The sequence below is a fragment of the Acipenser ruthenus genome, chromosome 10 (genome assembly GCF_902713425.1).
Source record: "Acipenser ruthenus chromosome 10, fAciRut3.2 maternal haplotype, whole genome shotgun sequence".
NCBI classification, from domain to species: domain Eukaryota; kingdom Metazoa; phylum Chordata; class Actinopteri; order Acipenseriformes; family Acipenseridae; genus Acipenser; species Acipenser ruthenus.
This window is the reverse complement of record NC_081198.1, coordinates 33,274,393-33,300,783: the sequence shown is the minus strand read 5'-3', so window position 1 is coordinate 33,300,783 and position 26,391 is coordinate 33,274,393. Positions and strand designations below refer to the sequence as shown.

The window sequence follows — 26,391 nt, the reverse complement described above, 5'->3', positions numbered from 1 at the left end:
AATAAATACAAATTGATCATTTATGCTATATTGGTTGTTTTGTTTTTGTTTTTTCTTAAATGTAACAACTAAAGGTAACACAAGCATTTTACTATTTTCCTCACATGTATATTTAATTATAATCTATTAAAATTCTGCAGAGCAATATGCATTTCAAATACAAACTACATGGCAGACCAAGTGAAAATTATATTTCCAACTATCTAATGTGCTGCAAATCAAAATCCATCTAGAAGCCATAGGCTGTTATTTCACACATAGTTAAAGTGACTCATTTTGAAGTGGCTGTAGCACAGAAAACAGTTCAACAAGCCTTACCTGTCAAGAACCTACATGCCAAAAACATGCCAGCCTAATTTATTAGGAAGTCGGTTACTGTTTTACTTCCTAGGGCATACCTCAGCAGTGTCTTCGGGTTGAAAGCGTGTTACTGGATGCAAACTATGGCAATCAATAGATGATGTAGCTAGTTATGGATAGGAAAAAAAAGCTTTCTGAAGGTGGGGATAGTTTCACTCTCTGGGTGAAATGACCAAGGAAGTGGCTTGCAATCAGAGATTTTTTTTAACCCTAACAAAACTTTAACATGGTAATTTAGTATTTTTTCCCATGCTTTTCCCATGGAGATTATATATATATATATATATATATATATATATATACGCAGACGTGCTCAAATTTGTTGGTACCCCTCCACAAAAAATGAAGAATGCACAATTTTCTCTAAAATAACTTGAAACTGACAAAAGTAATTGGCATCCATCATTGTTTATTCCAGATTTAATAGAAATCAGACTTTGCTTTTGATTTTTTATTCAACATAATATTGTAAATAATAAAACAAATGAAAATGGCATGAACAAAAATGATGGGACCGCTAACCTAATATTTTGTTGCACAACCTTTAGAGGCAATCACTGCAATCAAACGTTTTCTGTAGCTCTCAATGAGACTTCTGCACCTGTTAACAGGTAGTTTGGCCCACTCTTCCTGAGCAAACTGCTCCAGCTGTCTCAGATTTGATGGGTGCCTTCTCCAGACTGCAAGTTTCAGCTCTTTCCATAGATGTTTGATAGGATTCAGATCAGGACTCATAGAAGGCCACTTCAGAATAGTCCAACGTTTTGTTCTTATCCATTCTTGGGTGCTTTTAGCTGTGTATTTTGGGTCATTATCCTGCTGGAGGACCCATGACCTGCGACTGAGACAGAGCTTTCTGACACTGGGCAGTACGTTTTGCTCCAGAATGCCTTGATAGTCTTGAGATTTCATTGTGCCCTGCACAGATTCAAGGCACCCTGTGCCAGGCGCAGCAAAGCAGCCCCAAAACATAACCGAGCCTCCTCCATGTTTCACTGTAGGTATGATGTTCTTTTCTTTGAAAGCTTCATTTTTTCGTCTGTGAACATAGAGCTGATATAACTTGCCAAAAAGCTCCAGTTTTGACTCATCTGTCCAAAGGACATTCTCCCAGAAGGATTGTGGCTTGTCAATATGCATTTTAGCAAATTCCAGTCTGGCTTTTTTATGTTTTTCTTTCAAAAGTGGAGTCCTCCTGGGTCTTCTTCCATGGAGCCCACTTCTGCTCAAAAAGCGACGGATGGTGCGATCAGAAACTGACGTACCTTCACCTTGGAGTTCAGCTTGTATCTCTTTGGCAGTTATCCTTGGTTCTTTTTCTACCATTCGCACTATCCTTCTGTTCAATCTGGGGTCGATTTTCCTCTTGCGGCCGTGCCCAGGGAGGTTGGCTACAGTTCCATGGACCTTAAACTTCTTAATAATATTTGCAACTGTTGTCACAGGAACATCAAGCTGCTTGGAGATGGTCTTGTAGCCTTTATCCTTTACCATGCTTGTCTATTATTTTCTTTCTGATCTCCTCAGACAACTCTCTCCTTTGCTTTCTCTGGTCCATGTTCAGTGTGGTGCACACAATGATACCAAACAGCACAGTGACTACTTTTCTCCATTTAAATAGGCTGAATGACTGATTACAAGATTGGAGACATGTGTGATACTAATTAAAGAAACGAATTAGTTTGAAATATCACGATAATCCAATTATTTATTATCTTTTCTAAGGGGTACCAACAAATGTGTCCAGGCCATTTTAGAATATATTTGTAGAATAAGCAATAATTCATCTCTTTTCATAGCTTCTTTGCTTTATTCTATGACATACCAAAGGCATGCAAGTATACATGATAAAATAGCTTTTAATTTCATCACTTTTCAGGAGGAATGAAGCATTATTTCAATGAGCTGTAAGGGTACCAACAAATTTGAGCACGTCTGTATATATATATATAACCATGGTAAATAGTATATCCATGGGAAAAGCATGGGAAAAAATACTATTTTTTTTTTTTTACAGAACCCAGCCAATCTCTTACTTTCAAGACTAACCATAAAACTTGCTCAACGGAATAATGTAATGGAACCATCAGTAAAACATAACTCTGTTTAGAAGTAACCCCCCTTTCTTATTACAAGCCCATATATCTTCATGTTTTGTTACACAAGGCAGTATCCAATTATAATATGCTCTTCTGCTGTCAGATGTTGCACTGTGTCAGTTCAGGTGGAACGGATACTCCCATTTCTAAGAGGAAAACAGATCCTTGACCAGAGCAAAGGTGAAACTGGTAGAAGTTGAATAGTTGAATAGCTGAAAGACAACTGAGAAAGTTTGATGCTTTCTTAAAAAGTTTCAGCAATATTAGTTTGGATCCTGGCAATAGCCAGTGACTTCTGAAGTTTATAAGGTCAGAGCTGTTCCCTGGGACACCCGGTATTCACTTGCATGAATCGAGTACTCCCAATCCAGCTGCTATAAAAAAGTATGCATCCTGTTTATTGGCTTGTTTGCTAAGAAAGACTGTTGCTGGCCAATTAAACTGAACGTTGCTTGGAGGGTGTCCTGTTTGCTCTATAAAATGTTATTCATGCAGCAAAAAGTAAAAGTAAAAAAAAAAAAAATTACCACAAGAACAAAAAAATGTACAAATACAGAAAGAAACAATTGAATACAGTTGATCCAGCACTTAATAGAAAGGCTGTGCAATTTGAAAAAACAGTGGGGAAATAAGCACCACCAACCCTAAGCTTTTAAAGTCAATTTCAATAGGGGCTGGTATAACTTTTCGTTTTTAACAGCTCTCTTTAGAAATGATACCTATTCTTCGACTTCAGAAGAACTGTGTTACAGCAGCTGTTTTTTTATGTATTTTCCTTGTTGACTGTATATGCAGCTGACCTTTACTGACTGCATTGTTTTGACTGATGTGCTTGTGTAAATGTTTACTGTTGTTACGTTGCTGACAACACCACTCTGTAGAGCCCTGTCAGTGCGTTTCTGGATCTTTGTGGGAGGCTTGCTATTGAGTGTATCTACACTACCATCCAACAACAATCAGGAGAGATGAATGAATGCAAAATGACTCAGGTGGGGCACTTGCTGTTCACTGCACTCCACTCCACTCACTCGACATTTGTTAATTGTACAAAATGATCAATAAGTACCGTGCAGTTTAACATTCCTGGCTCTAATTCGTCCAGTGCTCAGTCCCGGTGAAGTCTCAACCACACTACAACGTCATTTTCCAGTAGGATTCTGGGAAGGAAAAGCACCTGTTATGGCAGTGAGCTAGGATGCATTAGGGGCTATAAAACTGAAAACATGAGGTGCGTGTTAGCTGACCAGGAGACCAGAATTCAGGTAAGATAAATATGATTTCAATGAGACTCCCCTTATAATGCCCGGATTGAGGTTTATGATTATCTCACTTCTGTATGAAAGTAGAATAGTACACTGTCAGATAGTGTATGTATGAAAAAACAAATGATGTACATCAAAGCTCTTCATTACATAAATGATGAAATATAATAATATTTATTTTGAAGAATGATGAAAAAGTTGGTATATCCAAGTTGACTTAACTTCTGCCAAAGACTAATACCAGTCTGGAAAAGAAAACCCACTACAAACTCAAACTTGAACCATCTGTACCATTTTTAAACACACTTTTCAATCTGTTTGCTTAAAATAATAAGCAATGTGAACTACACAGGAGTCCCTTTGAATACTATTATTGTGTCCACTGTCCTGGAATTACTAACAATGTAAGCGTTACCATAAATAAACATTCTCATGACAGAATTTGTGGAGGGATGCAGAAATCAAATGCAAAGAAATGAAGACACGTTTCTTTTTCTATTAGACGTCTAGACTAAAGGTTAAAGGTTGGGGGTTTCCATCCTTCCGGACTTCCGTTTTTAAACTTCCATTTTTTACAGTTTAATGTCAGTTTGTTACAGCGTGTTTGTTTTCTTTACTGTTTTATCCAATCTGCTTAGGGCTGTTTGTTATTATAAATTACTTAGAAGTTACTGTACTGTAAATATTAAACTTGGTAAATCATTAAACATTCAGTGAAGGAAAAACAAGAGACTAAACTTACAAAACTTTTAATACTGAACTCTGTATGTTATAGCCAAGGCTCTTTTATTTTCAGCTCTAGTGAAGACCATGCCACAATGCTATCAATTTCTCTGTAGTCACGTCCTGTGTTACATGAATTAGGATCCACCTGACACCACTGTTTCCTATGGGCAGCATTTAAAGTGAATGAAGGGCCAGTGCTGCTTCTTATTACCTGTAACATAGGAAGAGAATAGTGTTGTGGCAGGGAAAAAGGTGCTTTGCCTGAGTGAAAGTGAAAATAAAGAATGGGAAACAAAAAGAATAGAACAACATAAAGAACTTGGGAGAATTTAGGAATTTACTTTATGAGAGAGGTGGGAAGATAAAATGTGAATGTAGGGCCAAGGTAATGTTGTGTTACTACCTGTAAGCGGGAGGATAATAGATTCAAAGTGAAAATAAAGTATGGAAAGCAAAAATAATAGAAAAACATAACTTATGAAGCTACTTAGTTGGAACTAAAGGCTTGTTTTTTCCTTCAATGAAGGTGCTTCCACATACATCTTAGCTGTTTCTTGCTCTATAATATTGCTGTGTAATCCTGCTATGATTGATGCTCTGATATTCTGCTCTGTTACTACAGTGAACCACCGACGCTTGTGTAAAAGTTAATATGATTGTGATACTGTTGGTATATCAAAAATATATAAATGTTACTCATGTGATACTATTCTACAAATAGCATTATAGATGCTCTGGTGCTAGCATTATCCCTTAGTACAGAACCATTGCATAGTAAAGTCTAGAGAGGTATGGTAACGCATATTAAAAAAACATGGCACAGATCACAATAGTGGTAGAACTACTATTAATTAGTAGAGTTGAATAGTTGAGGTAAAAATAGTCAAATAGGTCAACTGCTCAACACTTACTAATACATAATGTCTAGTGCTCTATTTGTGAACATACTGTGTCGTAACACTTTGCTGTTTGTGCACTATAAATTGCTTGGATTAAAAAAAATGAATAATGTTCATTCATTGTTAACGTAGTACAACCACAACTGCACTTCCATTCATCTGAAACTGCACATTTCACAATCATGTGACATGTGAATAGTCGACGACAAGTTTCTGAGGTCACTTTTATGTTCGACTAGTCGAACAGTCGACTATGCGCTGCTACCCCTATAAGACGATTGTAAAAAGTTAGTTATAAAGTAGGTTTAGTTGTAACACTGGGGTTGATGTCTTGTATGCTTCCAGCAAAGAGGAACACACAGGCAGCATAGTTACCTCACTGCCCTCACCGCCCTGCATCATCATTCTCATCTCCCTCACATTGCTGTTCTCTCCGGATGACACTACCCTTAAATAACAGGCACACAGAACCCAGCCACCAGATAGCAAGCCTGCCCCTCAACACTCAGCAAAACATGTCCCCTTTGTCTCTCTCTAGGGTGACCAGATGCTATGAGTTTTCACAGATGGTTCGTAAACAGGGATGTTTGGCTATTGTCTGTATTGCTAAAGCTGTCATCAACACCCACCACTTCCAAAACATCACATACCTGTTTATTCTCTGATTCTGGCATTGGCAAATGGTTATTACTGGTTTTCCAGCTGCAGTGTAAGGTTTATGATATACAAGCTGTGCTGAGGTGAATTGCAATTATTAGGCTATAAATGAACAGTAATCGGTAAAATTTAATTAGAAAAAAAAAGTCACAAAGCTTTAATATGTTGCTGAGTAATTATGTTTCTCAAGGCATTTGTTTAGGAATTTCAGTCTTTTAAATTGTGGACTCGGTTATTGATATTCCCACAATACAACCAAAGAAATCACTGGTAAAGAAAACAAAAACACAACAAAGAGCACTGCGCTTGATGTAAACCTTCTGGAGACATTTTGGTAGCTAAAACTGGTAAGAGAGGCTACAGACATTTTAAGAAAAGTTGTTCCATTTATTTTAAAAATTAACAAATTAGACTGTTGTGATTATTCAATGTAATAATTTGGGGGTTCTGGTGACTTAATCATACATTTATTTTATTTTAGTGAAGGTCCATAATAGGATAAAAGCTGACTGATAGAGGTCCTGAGGAGCATACAAATCTGTTTCCTGAACTGTGCTGAAGAGAGTGAGTGGAGGGAAGCTATGTCAGGTAAGGGCGAGACAGGGTTGCTACAACAATACCCAAAGGCCACAAAACATGACTAGAGCCAGCAGGAGGCAGGAATGCTGCAGAGGTTTCTGGGAAACCACTCCTCTGCATACCTTATCACATCATTACAAAATAAGCCAAACACCCTGCCAGGTAGCTGTCATATCTTAAAAATAAAAGAAGGGGTTTATAGGTGGAGCCTCTCTTCCATTTCATTTGACTAGTATTAACAGCCAACAGACGAATTTCTAAACACCTAACTGTATTGCAGTTCTGCTGTAGTGGGTGTTTCAAAACAGTTTGTAGTTTCACTTTTCTATAAAGGACAGCACATCCTGAGTTTTGAAGGCAGCTGTCAGTTATTATCTTGATTTATACTTTAAAAGTCATGCTGAGATGAATAGTACAATTATGTAGCATCCTTATGATAATAAAAAGCACAGTTGCATTTTAAATCAGCACATTGAAGCAACCTACTTACAAATGCTGCTCTACACTGTAGCCACATTATGAACCATCCTTGGTACTGCTGTCTTGACATCCAGTATCATAAGATACATGGTACGGATTGCTGACTCCAGTTTTCCCATTGATTTTACCTCAATGAATTAATCAAATTCTCATCAACTAGACCGCTTCATCTGGGAACACCAACCAGCTTTTTTTTATTATCCATTTGCCAACAGTTTCTGTCAATCCCCATGAATAATGTAATGACTGGCAGATATTAATTTGACTTTTTTTTCAACCTTGAATATAGTCAAATTTAATTCTATACAGTACAGTAGATAGGAAATAGTCATGCTATACTGTGACAGAGACAGAATGATTTTTGGTGATAAATCTCTCACCCGAACTATGAGGGCTCAGTATAAAGGGAACACAGTGTCCTGGACTGGATGGCCAGACAATTCATTCCCAGGGTTAGAAGGAAATTGGTCATCTAGAAAGGGGGCGGAGCTACGATACACTAAATCATCGACCCGGAAGGGAAACGACGTGGCAGCCGCGGATTGGAGGAGCGGTTGCACTAGTTAACCAAGGGGTCATGATTGATGGTACAAATGGATGGTACAAGTGATCTGTTCTTTTGTATGGTTATGCTCAACCGGAAGGAAAACCTGTGTTGTTATCGTGAGCGTTTTGTTTGTTTTTGTTGTGTCTAAAATTACTGTTAGTTATTATTAGACGGCTGAACACGATCCGGAGCTGTCATCATGGGCCAGCACAAACCCGGACTATACTGCACTATTGTTCACAATAAACTGTATTTGCACCACGAGCTAAATCACTCAATGAGGACTTGTGTTTGTGTTTTGTGTTACGTGTGGGTGTTTAGGAAACAGGACTGTTATTATTTTGGGACCAACCCATGGATTACAACAGAGCAATACATGCCGCTGTATTGCCTTTTATCATTGTTATTATTTACTGTCGTTTGTCATCAGACTTTTGGATTGTACAAATAAACCACCATTGCACCTGGATTATCGTTGTCTGTCTGTTTATTGATCACCACAGCATTCCTGCACCTGCACACTGTTAGCCACTTTGCCACAGGTATTCACTAAAAACGAATGTTAAATGAAAATTACAGCCTAATTTAGGAAACCTAGGCGGAAAATAAGTGACCTGAATGACCTAACTGTTCCAAAGAACTAAGAGTGGATACATTCTATCACAGTCCTCAAATTTATGACCCTAAGGGCATTGACAAGAATGGTTATGTAATTTATTTTATTGTTTTTTGTTTGTTTGTTTGTTTGTTTTGTTTTTTACAAGTGGTTGTTTTGTATATAATCCAGAGAAATCTACAAAAAAAAAATTACAAAAGAAAAGGCTATTAAGCATCATTTACTAATGGAGATGGAATTGAACCAGAAAGCATGAAGAACCTTTGTATCTCACTGCCAATACAGTGAGATACCTTTGTATCTACCGTCGCCATTTTAATAGCACCTTGCTAGCTAACATGTCCCCTGAACCCCAAGAGTTTGAACATAGGAAAGACGATCTCCAAACCCATTTGCCCCTGGTCTTGTCACATCACAGAAGCTAAGTAAGCTTGGGCCTGGTCAACACTTGGATGGGGGTCCTCCATGAAAACTAGTGTTGCTGAAAGAGGTGGTGGTTGAGTCAGAAGTCACTTTACCCTCTGAGTCTGAATTCTACCAATGGAGTTGCAGTATTATAGGGGGCTTTGTACTGCAAGAGGTGCCGTACATGAGTCCTGGTTAAAGTCCAGGGCTTGTAACCAGAAGGTCACCGGTTCAAATCCCACCTCTGCCACTGACTGACTCACTGTGTGACCCTGAGCAAGTCACTTAACCTCCTTGTGCTCCATCCTGCGGATGAGATGTTAAATCAATGTCCTATTGTAAGTGACTCTGCATATAATGTACAGTTCACAGCCTACCTCTGTAAAGTGCTTTGTGATGGTGGTCCACTATGAAAGGCGCTATATAAAAATAAAGACATTATTATATTATTATTAAACAGGGTGTCATACATAAATGATAATGAAAGCCAATAAAACTTGTTAAATTACCTCTTTACTGCCCTTGTTACCACTGTACACGTTGTTGCTACCCGAGTAAATACAGAATGTGAATATCTGAAGTGCTTTAAAATACCAATTCGTCATTTCCCCAGCTCACAAAAACAGTCAAAACACGGGGTTAGATGAAGTACGCCATCAGTCTAGCACTGTATTTGATTTCACTTTTGAGGCTGCGTTTAAGGAGGGCCTGGATAATCACACATCTGTCATCATAACTCAGCCATTGGTAGACAAAAGAACAATCATGTCTTTACAGGGAATCTAATTATCAGGGGCACCTCCCAACACTCTCTCTATCACTCTCTGAAATATAAAAGGACTTTTTATTTATAAAATCAGGTATGCAAATAAAAGGTGTTTAATGTATTCATCATCCTCAACTTTAAACAATCAAATTCTTATGTAAAACTATAAGGTCAGGTAGGCAAACAATGTTTTCATCTGTGTTATTGTCATATGTGACCTTTTCTTAGTTTCTAGTTTCACCTTAGTTTTGTAAAAGCGTGGTTCTTGTTAACACATCTACATGTGGCCGATTTAGTGGTATTATTAATTGCGGTAAAACTTAAAACTTAATCCAACCCCTATACATACCGGCATTCTGTATATTTCTGCATCATTTATGGTAAGTGACCAATTCCCTGTTGAAATGAATGTTGTGAAGCCATCTGTGATCCGGAACTTGTCTATTCTAAAATCTGGCATCATTTGTAAGTCTTACTGCCTAAAATAAATGCATAAACTTGCATAAAAACGAACATGTCCTACTTGTGTGGTCCAGTGGTTAAAGAAAAAGGCATGCAACCAGGATGTCCCCGGTTCAAATCCCACCTCAGCCACTGACTCACTGTGTGACCCTCAGCAAGTCACTTAACCTCCTTGTGCTCCGTCTTTCGGGTGAGACGTTGTTGTAAGTGACTCTGCAGCTGATGCATAGTTCACACACCCTAGTCTCTGTAAGTCGCCTTGGATAAAGGCGTCTGCTAAATAAACAAATAATAAAATGGCACCTCTGCAGTAAAATCCTTGTTTACATAATAAAAACATTAAAATACAATCATTGAATTGCAAGATATACCAGGACATTATTTACTACTGTATGTACTGTAATCACCACTCTACCAATTCTAAAAATAACTAAACTTGCTCTTGTTTTATTTATTTTGCATGCAGTGTTGTCCAAGAAAGCAGCAAGCCTTCATAGGCTGTTCACAACGTAGCTTCAACATCTGGTCATAGATGCTAAGCATATGTCTATTAATCAGAAGATGACAGGACATTTTGTAACAGCTTCTAAATCGTTTGAACAAAGTTTAGTTTCCTTTCATCTTTCAGTTAAGTATAAATCATTGTTATGCTCCATTCAGCTTTGGGAGGCAGATTTGGGGAATTCCAAAGATTTAGGTTAAGAGTGAAACTTTTAAGTGCCTGACTAGAGACTACATTTACAACTATATCTGTCTAGGACTGAGTGGCTTTTACTTGACTTAGGTAAAAAGCAAGAGGTCTTTCTGTGATAAAATGACTAGTTTCCTAGGAGGAATGGCACCACACTATAATCCAATTTAATTCAATTTGGCACATTAATGTATTTTTTATGCCAAATTTAGCATTAGTCTTTCACTGAAACTTTTCTCAGATAAAGACACAATTTATTATAATGCTGGGAAAAAAAAACACTTTAAAAAAATATATCTTAAAAACACAACTGTCAAAATTTGATAAAACAGTTTATTAAAAAGATCAAGGGCATTTTTTGTCAATTTAGTTTTAAACCCTTTAAGACTGGAAATCAAAGTCTATTTAAAACTGCATTGTAACATCCTTGTCCATGTTGGCTTTGTTATCAGCATCAATACACAGTGCTTGGCCACTTGATAAGGACCTCTGCCTAATTTGGGGTTGGGCCACCATTTACCTTCAAAGTCTTGACACGACATAGCATAGATTCCGCAAGGTGCTGGAAGGTGTCTCAAAATCGGTACTGAGAAGGTTAGTGCGATGACGAATGCATTGTTCAAGTTCATCCCAAACATGCTTAACTGGATTGGGATCTGGGTTTTGGGTGGCCATGGAAGGTGCCTGAAGTATTTGTTTATATAAACAATGGCATCAGTCCAGCTATCCAGAGCAATCAAGGGACCCAGAATAGACCAGGAGAACCTGCCCCACACCAGGGTGATGCCAAATCTAATCATGTAGATACAGTAGGTCCTAATAAAGAGGCCAGACAGTTTACTTCTTGCTGAGCAAATGTTTTATGCTCAGCATATAGTCTCTTGTGGATTAACATGATCTTCTAAGGCTGTAGTGGGAGGGCATTGCTTTGATTGACAAAGTAAATATGTGTAACTATAAAATAATCTAGCACAGTTTTTCCCCTAAAAAACAAGCATTCATGCACTTCAGTGTTTATTTATTTATATAGTTTCATCTATGGATATTTGGATGTCAGTTTGTTTGTTTCTAATCATATTACCATAATTCTGAGCCACATTTTCATCATAAGAGGCCCAGTTGAGTGGCCAGCAAAGCGTGCCACGGAAAAAAGCACAGTATTTTTCTTGCAATACTGTTAGCTAAATTTTCACAAGTGTATATATAGATTTACAGTAATGCTTTGGTAATTAAAACAATAAAGAGATCGTCACCCACTGCCTAGGTCTACCAATGAAGAATCAAGTCACTGCACAGAAAAAAGGGTCCAGAAACACACTAAAAAAAGGCTAATAAAGGGTAAGAAAATAGATTTAAAATAATTTGTCTAAAGCACTAAGAAATAGTAATGCTACTGTAACGACCATTCACTACAAATACTTACAGCAATTTATGTTCGGTGGCTTTAACTGAAGTGCCCCCTATTAACACGCACATAGGAATTCCACATGTAGACCAGAGTATGCAGTACAAGGACTTGCAAGAGAGCAACACATACCTGTGTGTTGCACATGCTTAGCGATTCCTTTCTCAGACAGTGCAGTAAGAATGTCCTGTCGGCACTCTGTGTGAGAGTTGGAATTCAATAGTAGATGAATTCAGTCCCACTTACGGGTTTGGCTAAGGCTCATTCCATGATGTCAGCTCATTCCAGTTCTAGTAATAATAACAATGATTAAATGAAAGAAAAATAAATCTTTCTAGCTAGCAATCAAGCTCTAAGTATAATTGGATTCATCCGACAAGGATAAAGATGACTAATAATAAAAATATTAACCGTCATTGAGATTTCTTTAACAGAGCACTTGGCATTGTACTGCAGCTGAAATACTGTAAAAGAACAAGTATGTCAGTAACATACACTCCCTGCCACGACTGTAAATTCAAAATTGGAGCTATCAGTATGACAAGTAAGTTGATGACCACAACGTATATAAACACAGAATAGCATAAGAATAAGAATAGTTTAGTGATTAGATCCTAGAAGTCATTAGGTTAAAAAAAAAAAAAAGTTTTGTTATAATCATTGTAAAAAATATTGAAAATTATGGATTCAAAGTATGTGGAATAACTTCTTGTGTAACATTTAAAAATGTAAGTGTAACTTATCTGTACAGACAGACAGAGAGAGAGACACCTCCATTTGTCCCCACAGTCTGATAGTCCCTATAGCTTATGCTAAATAATGTTAATACCAGGTTTAATCATAATCAGATAAGCGGTTTTCCAGATACAGTATGTGGAAAAATCTACCTCCACTACACTATCCCTTTCAGAGGATAAATACAGCTTCTCTCTCTCTCTCTCTCTCTCTCTCTCTCTCTCTCTCTCTCTCTCTCTCTCTCTCTCTCTCTCTCTCTCTCGTGTTATTTTTAGATCTGAACTCAGACAAGGCTCGTTCCCTCCCGCCCCCATGCTGATGAAAGGCTGCCTGTCGGCTGCTTGCTACACATCTTTGTCAATCAGCCTGTCTGTTTGTTTGGCTGGGGATAGGCTCACGATCAGTGCTTCATCTTTACGGCACCCATTTGTTTTTCTTTCTGAATCAAACACGATATCGTAAACACCTGCCAAATAAAAGGCGGCCCGTATTTCTCTTTTTTTTTTTCTTCTTGGCAACGCATCTCAAGGGCTGTTTGCTAAACTGCAGACCGATTGTTTTTATTTGTTGTTTAAGTCTTTAACTTCTGGGCATGACTGCTATTTCACACGCATACCGAGAATGCTATGCTATCCCCAATGTAAATTGAAAGCAATATATTACTGCACTGGAACAGGGAAAAGTTTTTGAAAAGGATCTTGGGGCCTTTTCCTGTAGCTAACGTGGAGAGACAGTTAAAAAGGTAAATATAATCTTAGGTAACAATGCCAAAAGTGTGGCATACAAGTTCAAGGCTATATCATGCTCTAGTTAAACCCAAGCTAGAATACTTTGTGGTTATGATCACTTTACTATAAAAACACATTATTGCACTTAAGAAGGTACAGAGAAGGACAAGTAGGCTATTGGAAAATATAGATTTTATAAGATTCAAATATTGACCTTTTCAACCAACTGTAATTTGCTTAAGCATAACCTAGACCTAGCATAAATTATTAGACAATGTGTCAATTTAGGATTGCCCTTGATACCTAAGTATGTTAACACTGCTTTGTCATATCAACTTTGAAGGTTAATGTCATCTCACCATTCAATAGCCAATACCTGAAAACCTGGGTTTAGACCTTTCAATCATTCATCTGTGCACCTGACCTCCTGATCAATGTATGTCCTGTAATTTTGTCCACCACCCCAATCACCACCTTTCTTCAATTACCCCATGGTTAACAGCAGTGGGTCTATTGTCACATCCAAGGTGATGGACCATCAAACCAAGCACATTATATACCATACTCCATAATCACCAAATCAATTGCATTCATTACAAATTCTGTGGGACCTGGACTATAGGGAGAATGTTATAAAAGTGTGATGGCAATTATAAAAGGGTTCGTTTGCATGGGTATCACAGGAAGACTTGGCCCTGAAGATGCATGAATGCACTCATGGGTGTGCTGGGGGGGTTCCAGAGCTCTTACGTACACGCTTCTATAGGACAGGGATATATGTTAGTAATACAACATTTTATCTCTGCACCCCATGCCAAACCACAGAGCAGTCTGCTAGTTTAACTCACATCTGGTGTGAACAGCCTGCCAGCTGAGAAACTGGATATCATGTTATTGTACCTGAGCTTTGTTACACAACCTGGTTCACAGTACACTGCCCTAGATTGTGAAGAGAGAGGCAGTAATGGTTAAAAGGCTGCTACACACCGGATACAATATGTTGTAGAGTGGCACAGCACTTTCGCTGTAACATGATCATACACATCAATGCAAAGTTGTCGACTGGAAATACGGAAACAAAATTCATACCAATTACCGATTTGTCACTTTAATAAAAAAAATATCCATTCAAATGCCTCATCTTTTTTACCTAAGTGTCATAAATCAAAAAAAGTGTAATACCCTTGATAATTAAGTTTTATTGCTGCTATCAGCATGCATTTCATTATGTCAGCTTGGTCCAGAATATAGGTTTGGTTCAATCTATTATGTTTTGGATTAGCAGGGATATTGGTATAGACAGTGCTGTATGAAACAAAAATTATGTTTTACACATGAAACAAAATATATTCTGCATGTTTTAGTGTGTTTGGATTCGCCATCCTTGTAAACCTATCGACTACCGTTTCACTTTTCTATTCAACTAGTTGACTATTCAGTGCTACCCCTACAGTGAGACAGACTGAGGTTGTGTAACAGGCAGGTACAGCACAGGGGTGAATTTAGTGGAGGTTTAGCTCATAGCACTGGGGATTGAAGCCTTGTGTTTATCAGACAATAAATAAAGAAAAACCTACATTGTTCTCTCAGGGAGAACAGGGGAAGGAAACACATTTTCCAAATACTTTCCAGTTTATTGTTTCCGTAATAAATACTTCTTGTATTGGAGAGTTTCCTTTTTCTCTCACTGAATCCTGCCGGAGAATTTCCTTTATCACATCCCAAAGGTATGGAAGCTGAAAGGCTCCGGTCATTGACAGCTAATGAGGGTCCCTCTGGAAATTGAAATTGTAAGAAAATAAAATACAAATTGTGGGGCACAGGGTTAAATATAACGCCTTAGTTCTTTCAGTCAATCAGAGTGCACATTTTGCCTGCTGTATGCCACAACACATCACAAAGAAACCAAATTCATGACATCAAACGTACCATATTGTAGTTTTACTGTGCTTTATCTTCTGAAGCACCTCTCAGAATTCCATTTAACTGCAAAAACCATTCAAAACGGTGACATCACAACCAACCTTCTACCTTAGCCACATAATGGTATTTTCTTTGTTCATATTTTTCTTCTTTTCTATGAAAATCACAATGGTCTAAATAAATGTTGGTCATGAACAGAAGACCACTATAGATGGATTTTTAAAAAGTGTATATTAACAATAAAAAGCGGTATATAAAATAGTTATAGGGACAAGCGTCTTTGTATGGGTTACTGTATATCGACATTTGTGGCACATAATCAGGCTTCCATTTTCAGCATCTGTCTGTTAAATTCTACCTGTACTGATATTCCCTCATACACAGGGAATCTCCTTCTCAGATAACAGGCCAATGTATTCAAGGACACCTGTGTGTCATAGGTTTTTTTTTTCTACATTTGTAACTTAACTAGTTTGTTGATGGCTTTACAAAAAAGGTACGAATGGAGTAAATTCTTAGTGAACTTATCTCACAGAATATCAACGTACTGTAATTGACAGCTCACAATTACGGTAATTTAGGTATTATCGCAAAATTACAGCAGTTTTGGGGGATAACAATCTCTTGTCTTGGTTATAGAGTGAAAATACAATATGCCACAGGTGTACAAAATTCAAGTATATTCTACCATGACATACTTACAAAAATGAAGATCCTTAACAAATTTCATCAATATTGGAAGTGTTTTTTTTTTTAAAAAAGTATGTGAAACTCTAGTGACTATACATATGGAAATCCACCCTACAGTATATCCCTGTCGTCAAGGATTTGCAACCCCAGTGTACGCTTTAAGTTATGGAAAGGACGGTTCAAGTTTCACAATCACACAATCCAAAAATATCATGCATAGAGAAACTATTTTTCTTCATATTTGTTTATGTTGTTGCTTTAAAGAGATTCAAACAAATGTACCTGCAAAGCTACAATGAAAATTGTGGTTTTGCGAGTCTTACCATAGCACTAGCATGAATAACATACTAATTTTCCCTGACACTAGGTTTACTTATGTCTAGGAATTATTCAAATGTGATGTGTGTGTTGTCCTTGTAGCTAGACTATTTGGACCATTATTTAATTAACTGAAAGGAGAAAAAAATCATGTTCATGTTACAAAATGAGAAACAAAACACACTGAGAGAACTTGAAAGATATAACTTACAGTAGTTTGATTCTAGTTTTGTAAACGTTTTACACATTAAAGACGTAGTAAACACAGTAAAATACAGTCCTTTGACTGTTGTTAAAAGGTGAAATGCTGCACTACTTCATAGTTCTGTTCCTCTGGGTCTGTACCACACCTCTCCTCTTGTTTATGTTCCCAGCTTTCACCTCTGCTTTCCCAAAACTGCCCCTAACCCGAGCAACGCTTTCAACAGAGGAGTGATAAGCAACACACAATCACACTGCATTCTGTAATACCTTCCTGAGCAGCCGATAAGATTATAGCCATTACTGGGCTGATTACATGCTGGGACAGATTGGCCATCAAAAGTCAGCCAAGCTTTCTCTGTCTGAATACAGTGTAAAGAGATCTGCAGGGTACTTGTACAAAAGTAATGCAATGCATTATTATTTGTTTATTATTATTTGTTTACTTAGCAGACACCTTTATCCAAGGCGACTTACAGAAACTAAGGTGTGTGAACTATGCATCAGCTGCAGAGTCACTTACAACTACGTCTCACCCGAAAGACGGAGCACAAGGAGGTTAAGTGACTGGCTCAAGGTCACACAATGAGTCAGTGGCTGAGGTGGGATTTGAACTGGGGACCTCCTGGTTACAAGCCCTTTTCTTTAACCAATGGACCACACAGCCTCCGACTACAATGCATGTAGTCCCGAATGCTTTAAAATACCCATTGTTGGGCTAAGGACCATTTTCACTGCTATCATTTTGCAGTTTAACTTTTTTTTCTAATACACTTTCATAACTAATGTTTATAAAGGTTCCTCTTCTTCAATTAACAACACTTTCTATGGGATTTAATATCAGCATTATGAAAAGGGGTTGGTATTAAGAACATACCTGGAAGATTAAGAGTTAAGAAGGTATTTAATAACATTTTATTAACATGCTACATTTTATCTCTGTATTTGCAGTAATTTACAATGACTAACTGACTGTCAGCATACATCTGTGTGATCTCCATATTGAGCTATAACATTGGAGTGAAGTGAGTTGAGGAACCACCAAATATTGCAGTTTAAATACATACTTCAAATTAGAGTATTTAAAAAAATAAATTAATAAAAAATAAAAACACCAAAAAGGGGGCAATTTATATTGTTGCTAGGGCTAAATGTCAGTGACATACATCCCCCGCCACGGCTGTAAATTCATAATTAGAGCTATCAGTATGAAAACAAATGTTGATGACCATGATGTATGTATATCAACAGGGTGTACAGAATAAAAAAAATGGAGATCAGATAGGTAGACGTGGGCGTCATGGTAAACCATATTTAAATAATGTACAGTGCCTTGCGAAAGTATTCAGCCCCCTTGAACTTTGCGACCTTTTGCCACATTTCAGGCTTCAAACATAAAGATATGAAACTGTAATTTTTTGTGAAGAATCAACAACAAGTGGGACACAATCATGAAGTGGAACGAAATTTATTGGATATTTCAAACTTTTTTAACAAATAAAAAACTGAAAAATTGGGCGTGCAAAATTATTCAGCCCCCTTAAGTTAATACTTTGTAGCGCCACCTTTTGCTGCGATTACAGCTGTAAGTCGCTTGGGGTATGTCTCTATCAGTTTTGCACATCGAGAGACTGAAATTTTTGCCCATTCCTCCTTGCAAAACAGCTCGAGCTCAGTGAGGTTGGATGGAGAGCATTTGTGAACAGCAGTTTTCAGTTCTTTCCACAGATTCTCGATTGGATTCAGGTCTGGACTTTGACTTGGCCATTCTAACACCTGGATATGTTTATTTGTGAACCATTCCATTGTAGATTTTGCTTTATGTTTTGGATCATTGTCTTGTTGGAAGACAAATCTCCGTCCCAGTCTCAGGTCTTTTGCAGACTCCATCAGGTTTTCTTCCAGAATGGTCCTGTATTTGGCTCCATCCATCTTCCCATCAATTTTAACCATCTTCCCTGTCCCTGCTGAAGAAAAGCAGGCCCAAACCATGATGCTGCCACCACCATGTTTGACAGTGGGGATGGTGTGTTCAGGGTGATGAGCTGTGTTGCTTTTACGCCAAACATAACGTTTTGCATTGTTGCCAAAAAGTTTGATTTTGGTTTCATCTGACCAGAGCACCTTCTTCCACATGTTTGGTGTGTCTCCCAGGTGGCTTGTGGCAAACTGTAAACGACACTTTTTATGGATATCTTTAAGAAATGGCTTTCTTCTTGCCACTCTTCCATAAAGGCCAGATTTGTGCAGTATACGACTGATTGTTGTCCTATGGACAGAGTCTCCCACCTCAGCTGTAGATCTCTGCAGTTCATCCAGAGTGATCATGGGCCTCTTGGCTGCATCTCTGATCAGTCTTCTCCTTGTATGAGCTGAAAGTTTAGAGGGACGGCCAGGTCTTGGTAGATTTGCAGTGGTCTGATACTCCTTCCATTTCAATATTATCGCTTGCACAGTGCTCCTTGGGATGTTTAAAGCTTGGGAAATCATTTGTATCCAAATCCGGCTTTAAACTTCTCCACAACAGTATCTCGGACCTGCCTGGTGTGTTCCTTGTTCTTCATGATGCTCTCTGCGCTTTAAACGGACCTCTGAGACTATCACAGTGCAGGTGCATTTATACGGAGACTTGATTACACACAGGTGGATTCTATTTATCATCATTAGTCATTTAGGTCAACATTGGATCATTCAGAGATCCTCACTGAACTTCTGGAGAGAGTTTGCTGCACTGAAAGTAAAGGGGCTGAATAATTTTGCACGCCCAATTTTTCAGTTTTTTATTTGTTAAAAAAGTTTGAAATATCCAATAAATTTCGTTCCACTTCATGATTGTGTCCCACTTGTTGTTGATTCTTCACAAAAAATTACAGTTTCATATCTTTATGTTTGAAGCCTGAAATGTGGCAAAAGGTCGCAAAGTTCAAGGGGGCCGAATACTTTCGCAAGGCACTGTATTTACATTATGTAGAATAACTTCTTGTGTACTCAACATACCTGCAACAATGTAAGTGTGGCATACAGATTGGCAGAGGTATGGACATATATCTCCAAACGTATGCTAAATAATGTTAATACTAAGTTTCATCACAATTGGATAAGCAGTTTACCAGATATATGAAAAAATGTAGTGTGAACTATGTACATTGCATATGATTGCACGCCTGCTGCACTACATCCCTTTCGCTAGGGATTCCCTCCCCTGCAGGGGATAACAGAAGATAAGAAAATGTATTTAAAATCCCAGGTTATTAGAACTTCTTTAACAAAGCTAAGAAACATTAATGTATCAGAAGGACCAACTGTTTTTCTTTCCAAACGTCACAGCACAGAGTTAACTCAATGCAAGGAGGAAAGGAAACTGATAAAGCTCCCAAGCTGGCTAATCAGTGTGCCCTGCACACATTCACAAAACGTACCTTAGAGCAGTCATATTGTTTGCTAACCCCAAGATGCTAGAGATTTAAGGTCAAAGACTTCTAGTTAAGACAAGTTAACAACAGGAATTGGGAGAGACGGCTGACCGTTGAAGGGCAGTGATGAATAAAATGAATACCACAGGGAGTTTCACAGAAATTGGGGAACTACAGTAGGCTTTTCCAGTTCCTAATTTGAACTGCATGTAAAGATTGATGCTATTACCATGAACCATTTTATTTTGTTTGCCCCAAGTCCTTAATATCAGATAAATACAGAGCCCTCAATGAAACACTGTTTCCCGTTTATGTATTGGATGCAGACTTGATTTAAGGTCAAAAAAAGAAACAAGTTCTTCAGTGCCCAACTTCCCATCCTCAGTCTCTTTTTGTCTCTCTCCCGCCTTGCTCCAGCCAGCAAGCAAAGCATGAGGTGTGACACAAATCCAAAATGCCAAAGCAGCTAATTAAAGTATTTTTTCCCCCCAAAATGTTTCACTAGAACCGTTAAATAACTGTTGCTGAATTAAATCTGCCTATCACTAGTTGCAAATGGGGGGTGGGTGCATTTTATGTGCATATATACTGAACTCTCTGGAATTAGATTTTAGTAATTTGATATTCCATTAAATTACATGATTAGCCTATACAGCAGATAATGAACATGCAGCATAATCACAATGTGCACTGATCAGTATTGTCCTTTCTTTCTAACAAATTACACTAACTAGTCCAAAAGAATTGAGAATAGACATAAAAGCACAGCTCCTGGTGCATTGTTCGAGTGGAAGGTGATGTGTCTTGTCCAGTGTTAAAGTTCTCTGTGATTTTGGCCACTGCTGCACTGGTGGTTTTCTGAAAAGGTTGTCATTCCAGAGACACCCTGGAGAGACTTGTCTTGCTGGAGGTGTGGGCCAACCCTGTTCAAAATCCCAGCAACTATTGGTGATCTGATGACCAGCTAAGAGTTGGGAATTGGAACAAATATTTACAGGCCTCTTACTGCGCGTATATATCTCTGACAAGATTTACAGCAAGTAGATTCATTGAGGGGAGTAGACAAATAGATGATTTTAGAACTTCAGGGCAAGGGGTTTTTAATGTAATTATTTTTTCTAAGACCCTCTTACAGTAAGTCTCCTGAACCAGCACGGCCATCTGAAAACAAGAAAACCATCAGCTCTGACCAGAATATACCAGTGCTGCAGGTGAATGCTGGAATTTACAGGTGTCCACGGTCAATCCCCTTGTGAAGTCACTGAGATCCTTCTATTATCCTATGTTTGTTGTTGTACAGTTGCACACAATTCTCACATAGTTAATACAGGTCTAGTGGATTTCAGTAGTACCACACAAACCTCCACAACACAGACATTTTGAATAATTACATTTTTTTATTGATGATGTGAAGATAGATGAACATTTGCCTCATACCAGCTTGTTAGAGGGTCCACCACCTGTTTCATCAATATTTCTGTGATTATATTGTTTTGAGGTGGAGGGAATTCACAAATATACGAATATTCATAATGAATAGAAGCCCCTGGAACTCCATGGAAAGAGTATGTTTGCCAGGGTTGACATGCTTGAATGGATGAATACAAAATTAATACGTGTAGTTTCTTTTAGCATTTAAATGATGCAAACATATGTACTACAGTTTTAAAGACCCATATACTCACTGACAAAAATGCTACATTTGATATAACAATTTATTTTTTTAAGTATAAGAAATATGGGTTTGAACCTGTGTACTTTTCACTACTGAGGGGTACAAACGAGAGAGAGCGAGCGAGAGAGAGAGAGAGAGAGAGAGAGAGAGAGAGAGAGAACACAAAACTACAAAACAAGTTGACACATACCATTCAAAACATAATGTGGTCCTTACCCTAATTATTCTCCATTACTTTCCATTCTCATCTTGTAATTTGTGCAACTTGTTATCAACTTAATTGTATCCTTCCTGACATTGTTACTCTATAAAGTTCAACAGGTAGCATTATAAATGCTGGCCTAGCTGACTATAACTGATATACACGTTTAGAGACAGACAAATAAAACGAAAATAATAATAACATTTTCTTGTAGCACATTTACACACGCGCGACGAATAAAAGCTCAGTCCATTACTGTAAACGACATGCCCACAGCATTTTTTGTTACAAATGGATTGACAGTCAAGTTCAAAATAACCGTGGAAAAATAAAATGCATAACCCACACACTTTGCAAAATATGTACAAAATAGTAACGACTCCTCTTCTACCTGCAACACAGGTAAACAACATATTAACCAGTGCCACTCGTTTAGTTTATTTACTAAAGTTCTACGTCACTTGCATAACTGTTTTATTAGCCTTCTAGATTAGCACTGCTTATCTATTTTTAAAGCTTTATCGATTTTCTTACCTTTGTGAGCAAACTCGTTTCTTTCTTTTTTTCCTCATGATGACCCAAAGGCATCTGCAGGAACTCGTCTTCACAGCAAATAAAACTCACTGTACATCCCATCCAGGCAGATTCAAAAGCCAGTACCGTTCACCCATCCAAAACACACAAACCCAATCCGAACCGACCCAGTTCCTCTCTCCTCTAGCCCCAGGACGAGAAGTAAACGTTTGCAAATATCAGAAAGGGAAGGCTTCCACCTAAGGTTCAGGTATTTGAAACTTCACTCCTTTGATAAACAGAGGGTCTTTTTAATGATCTTCTTGTACTGCAAACCTGTTTACTACTAACGAGACACGGGCAGACCGCTCAGATCTATAGAGCAAGACCAAATTCTTTTCGATTTTTACAAAAAAATATATACTTTCTCCAGTATAATTTCGTTTTCAGCTTCCCTCCCGCTGTCCATGAAGAGGCAGGATCTGAGTCGAGTAAAAGGTGTTTGAAATCTGGAAAGTGTGTAACCCAATGCTTCAAATCACGCTCTGGATCTGGCTCAATACTGCATCCTTTAGGAAAGGCATACTAACTGTCTGTCTGACATCCATGCCCACGCAAATTATTCTTTATCTCACTGAAGATATTTCATATCGGTAAGTGATTTCTTTATCTGAGCTTCTTAACAAATCACTTCTGGACATAATAACTGGTATGTATAATCTCAGCTCTGTACTACTTATTGTCACTTCTACAGCACTGTTTTATAGTAATTCCAGTCTCAGCAAGAATATCTATATAAAACATACCATTGTATAGAAACACATATTAGCAAATAAAATGCCATATATATATATATATATATATATATATATATATATATATATATATATATATATGCTTATATGTATGTATTTATATATGCTTATATGTAAACACATGTGTTATGATGTACTCTACAATATTTAATCACTGTATGAGTCTGGTTGCTCATATTTCAGGCACATTTATATGTTTCTAACAAATATTATGAGCAATGTATAAAACACGGGTTTAGTCTCTAAGGAAGTTTGGAAATGCTCAAGAATGAATGGGGAGTTCCTTAAATTTTCATTACATTGTAAGGGGGGTCCGCCAGATTTGCAAAGGGTGGAAAGAGGAAGTATCCAGCTTTAGTAGGAATTAAATTAGTATATTCTGTACTATAATAGTATATTGTTATGCATATGTTTGTTTATTCAGCTATAGCAAACATTTGTGGAATGAACTGATACTGTGTCAGTGTTGGATGGGAATACAGGGTGTGTGATGGGAGTGGTGGTGAGCAGGTGACAATGACTTCCAGTAGTCAGCAGCCCTTCATGCCATGTATATAGGGGCATCCTGTTACATACCCATGTATATTTTCATAAGGGTAGGTCTATTTGGTCTTTAAGTATAAAAAGGGCTAACAGGTGTTTGCAGAACAACTGTGTCATTAGTTTTATTCCACTCAGACTCCTTGCTCATTAAATATTGTCCCAACTTCAAATGCAGTATATGCAACAGATTGTAACATGCAAGTCGTATTGTAAGTGCAGTGCTGCCCCAGAAGTTGTCCTTTTTCTTGCATTCAAGATTGACAAGGACATTAGTTCTTCATTTAACCCGAAGAACTGCATTTCTGCAATGGTGACTGCAAAGATTGGCCAGAACGTTCAATGTGATACCAGTCTTTGCAGTCAGCATGACGTAAACCTATTCTGGGGATAAAATGTCCTGTCCGATCACAGTGCATTAGAAGTAAATGTATAATTGTTGTGGTACCACTGCATTTGTGGAACCTCTTGCTTGTTAAAATATTTTGCATTTAAGGGCTGATGTTTTGGGTTTATTATATCAGCTGACTGAGAATATGAAAGTAAGAATACTGACTGATTTTGCTAACCTCACCTGCTCTCTCTATATACAAGAAGAGTGGGGTGAGACTGGCAGAGTTGAAAGTTCATACTGCCATTTGATTTGAATGGGATGAGGAAGACTTTTTAGTCCTGGCATCTAGGATTCTACAGACAAGCTCAAAACAAGTTTAAAACAAAAAATAAATACATAAATAAATGTGATAATGTAGTGGAACTCCTGTGTGTACCTGATTGTGACTTGGGTGTATAGACACCACACAGAGCAGCATAGTTCAGGAAAGCTCAAACACACTGTAAATATTGTTATAATGAGCACTTTTGTTGACTATTTTGACAAAACGATGATTTGAATTGAGGGTAACGAGAGTTAACAATGCTGCTGACTTCCTCTGTACCTAAAAGTACATCTTTTTTATGCTTGGAGTAATAAATTCACAGCGAGACATCTGCTGTCTGGCCAACTTGTTTCTTCAGAAGCAAGGAATGTGAAATAAGGATTGTGTATCTGTTTCAGTTATTAAAATGAAAAGCACCAAAATATTAACCAGTAATTCAAGCCACTGGATAAACTGTACATCAGCTGAAATGGCCCACTCCTGTATTGTAGCTCTCGGGTACAACATCCTAATGATGTCTAGATAAAAAGGTTGTTCTGTCTGCTCACATAAAAGAAGCTCGTAATTGGTAAATTGGGTGCGTGCTGCCCAAACACATCAGCAGTGGTAAATTGGACTATTTTGCTAATTGGTCAATACGGTATAATTGACGAGGATGGAAAGCTTTGAAGACAGCTCTTTGAAAGTGAGATTGCTTCATTTTGTTGTTTGTGTTGTTCCAGTTTTACAACCTTTGTCATGCTTCTCTGCTTCTTCAATGTTTAAAGGGGCAGTATAACTATTGCAGCCAGGAGGAGGGCAGCACAGTGGCTACATCTGAAGTCCTAGTCCCTGTCTAAGCACTAGCTTCCAGCTCCACCCGTATTTATATTTGTCATCATAGCTGACAAAAAACACAGTCGGATTGTCTATGTGTTCAAAAACAATCATGGATAAATCAAAGAAATATCCCAAAGCATCTGCAGCATCTACAAAGGGGTGGGTTTTGGTCATCATGTTCATAAATGGCAGCTTTGTACTTTGGCTTGATTGAGAATACCATACAATATAAACACAGTAGCAGTAATGGAATTGATAGTAGGATCACCATGTGCCGGTTATGTTTAATTCAGCCCATTAATGCTTATTGTGTTCCTTGTAGTCAAATTATGTCTTAAAGGATCCCAATGATTCAGCATCAACAGCATGGCTAGTTACCCATTCCATACTCTCCCCACTCTCTGTGTAAAGAAGTGTCTCCGTCTCTCTGTCCTAAGTCTGCCTCCACTTAATTTCCAGCCATGTCCTCTGGACCTGATTTCTGTGCTGCACTTAAAGCAGTGACTAGGGTTAACTTTGTCAAGATTTTAAATGCTTCAATCAATTCCCCACTAATTCTTTTTTTTTCTTGGCTAAATAAATCCAGTTCCCTTAATCCTCACAGTTGATTCACTGTAAGCCCTGGGATTAATCTGGTTGCTCTTTGCTGGACTCTCTCCAATGCCACTGTGTCCTTTTGCTTATGTTGTGAACAGAACTAAACACAATATTCTAAGTGTGGTCTCATCAATGCAAAATACAATCTCATCATAACCTTTTTCTTTTTTCTTTTGATTGTTTAAAGAGAAAGTAGTTTTATTTTTTATTTTTACTGTCCCTTTACCTTTTGATGATATTTCTAGTAATTCTGCATTACACAAGAACAGTTTTAGAATGAGAAAAATGCCATTCGGCCCCTCAAGGCTCTTCCCTTGTTAGTGTACCATTCACCCCTGCTAGGGGAATCAAATTTAACAGGACATAATTTAGTCATTTTTTAAAATGTTCCCAATGTTTTAGATCTTAGTGCTTTACTTGGTAGGATATTCCATACATTTATAATTCTCTGTGTAAAACAGTGCTCCCTACCTTCCATTCTAAACATACTTTTACTCAGCATATGTCAGGCAACTAGAACTGAAGAGCAGCTCCTGAACTCAGACACATACACTTAAAAAATGAAGAAAAAAGAAAAACAATACTTGAGAACTGTCAATAAGAACCAGT

At 37.8% G+C, this 26,391-nt stretch overlaps 1 protein-coding gene across 2 annotated transcripts in view; it reads right to left on the bottom strand.

Moving 5' to 3' along the window:
• The window catches only part of LOC117405963 (tensin-1-like), a 298,134-nt gene extending 275,215 nt beyond the window's left edge, over positions 1-22,919 (bottom strand). For both annotated transcript variants that reach the window (XM_059032054.1, XM_059032059.1), the window contains exon 1: positions 22,374-22,919. In XM_059032054.1, the coding sequence (XP_058888037.1) occupies positions 22,374-22,475 (102 nt within the window). In that variant the 5' untranslated portion in view covers positions 22,476-22,919. The remainder of the gene's footprint in view (positions 1-22,373) is intronic.
• Positions 22,920-26,391: the final 3,472 nt, after the last annotated feature.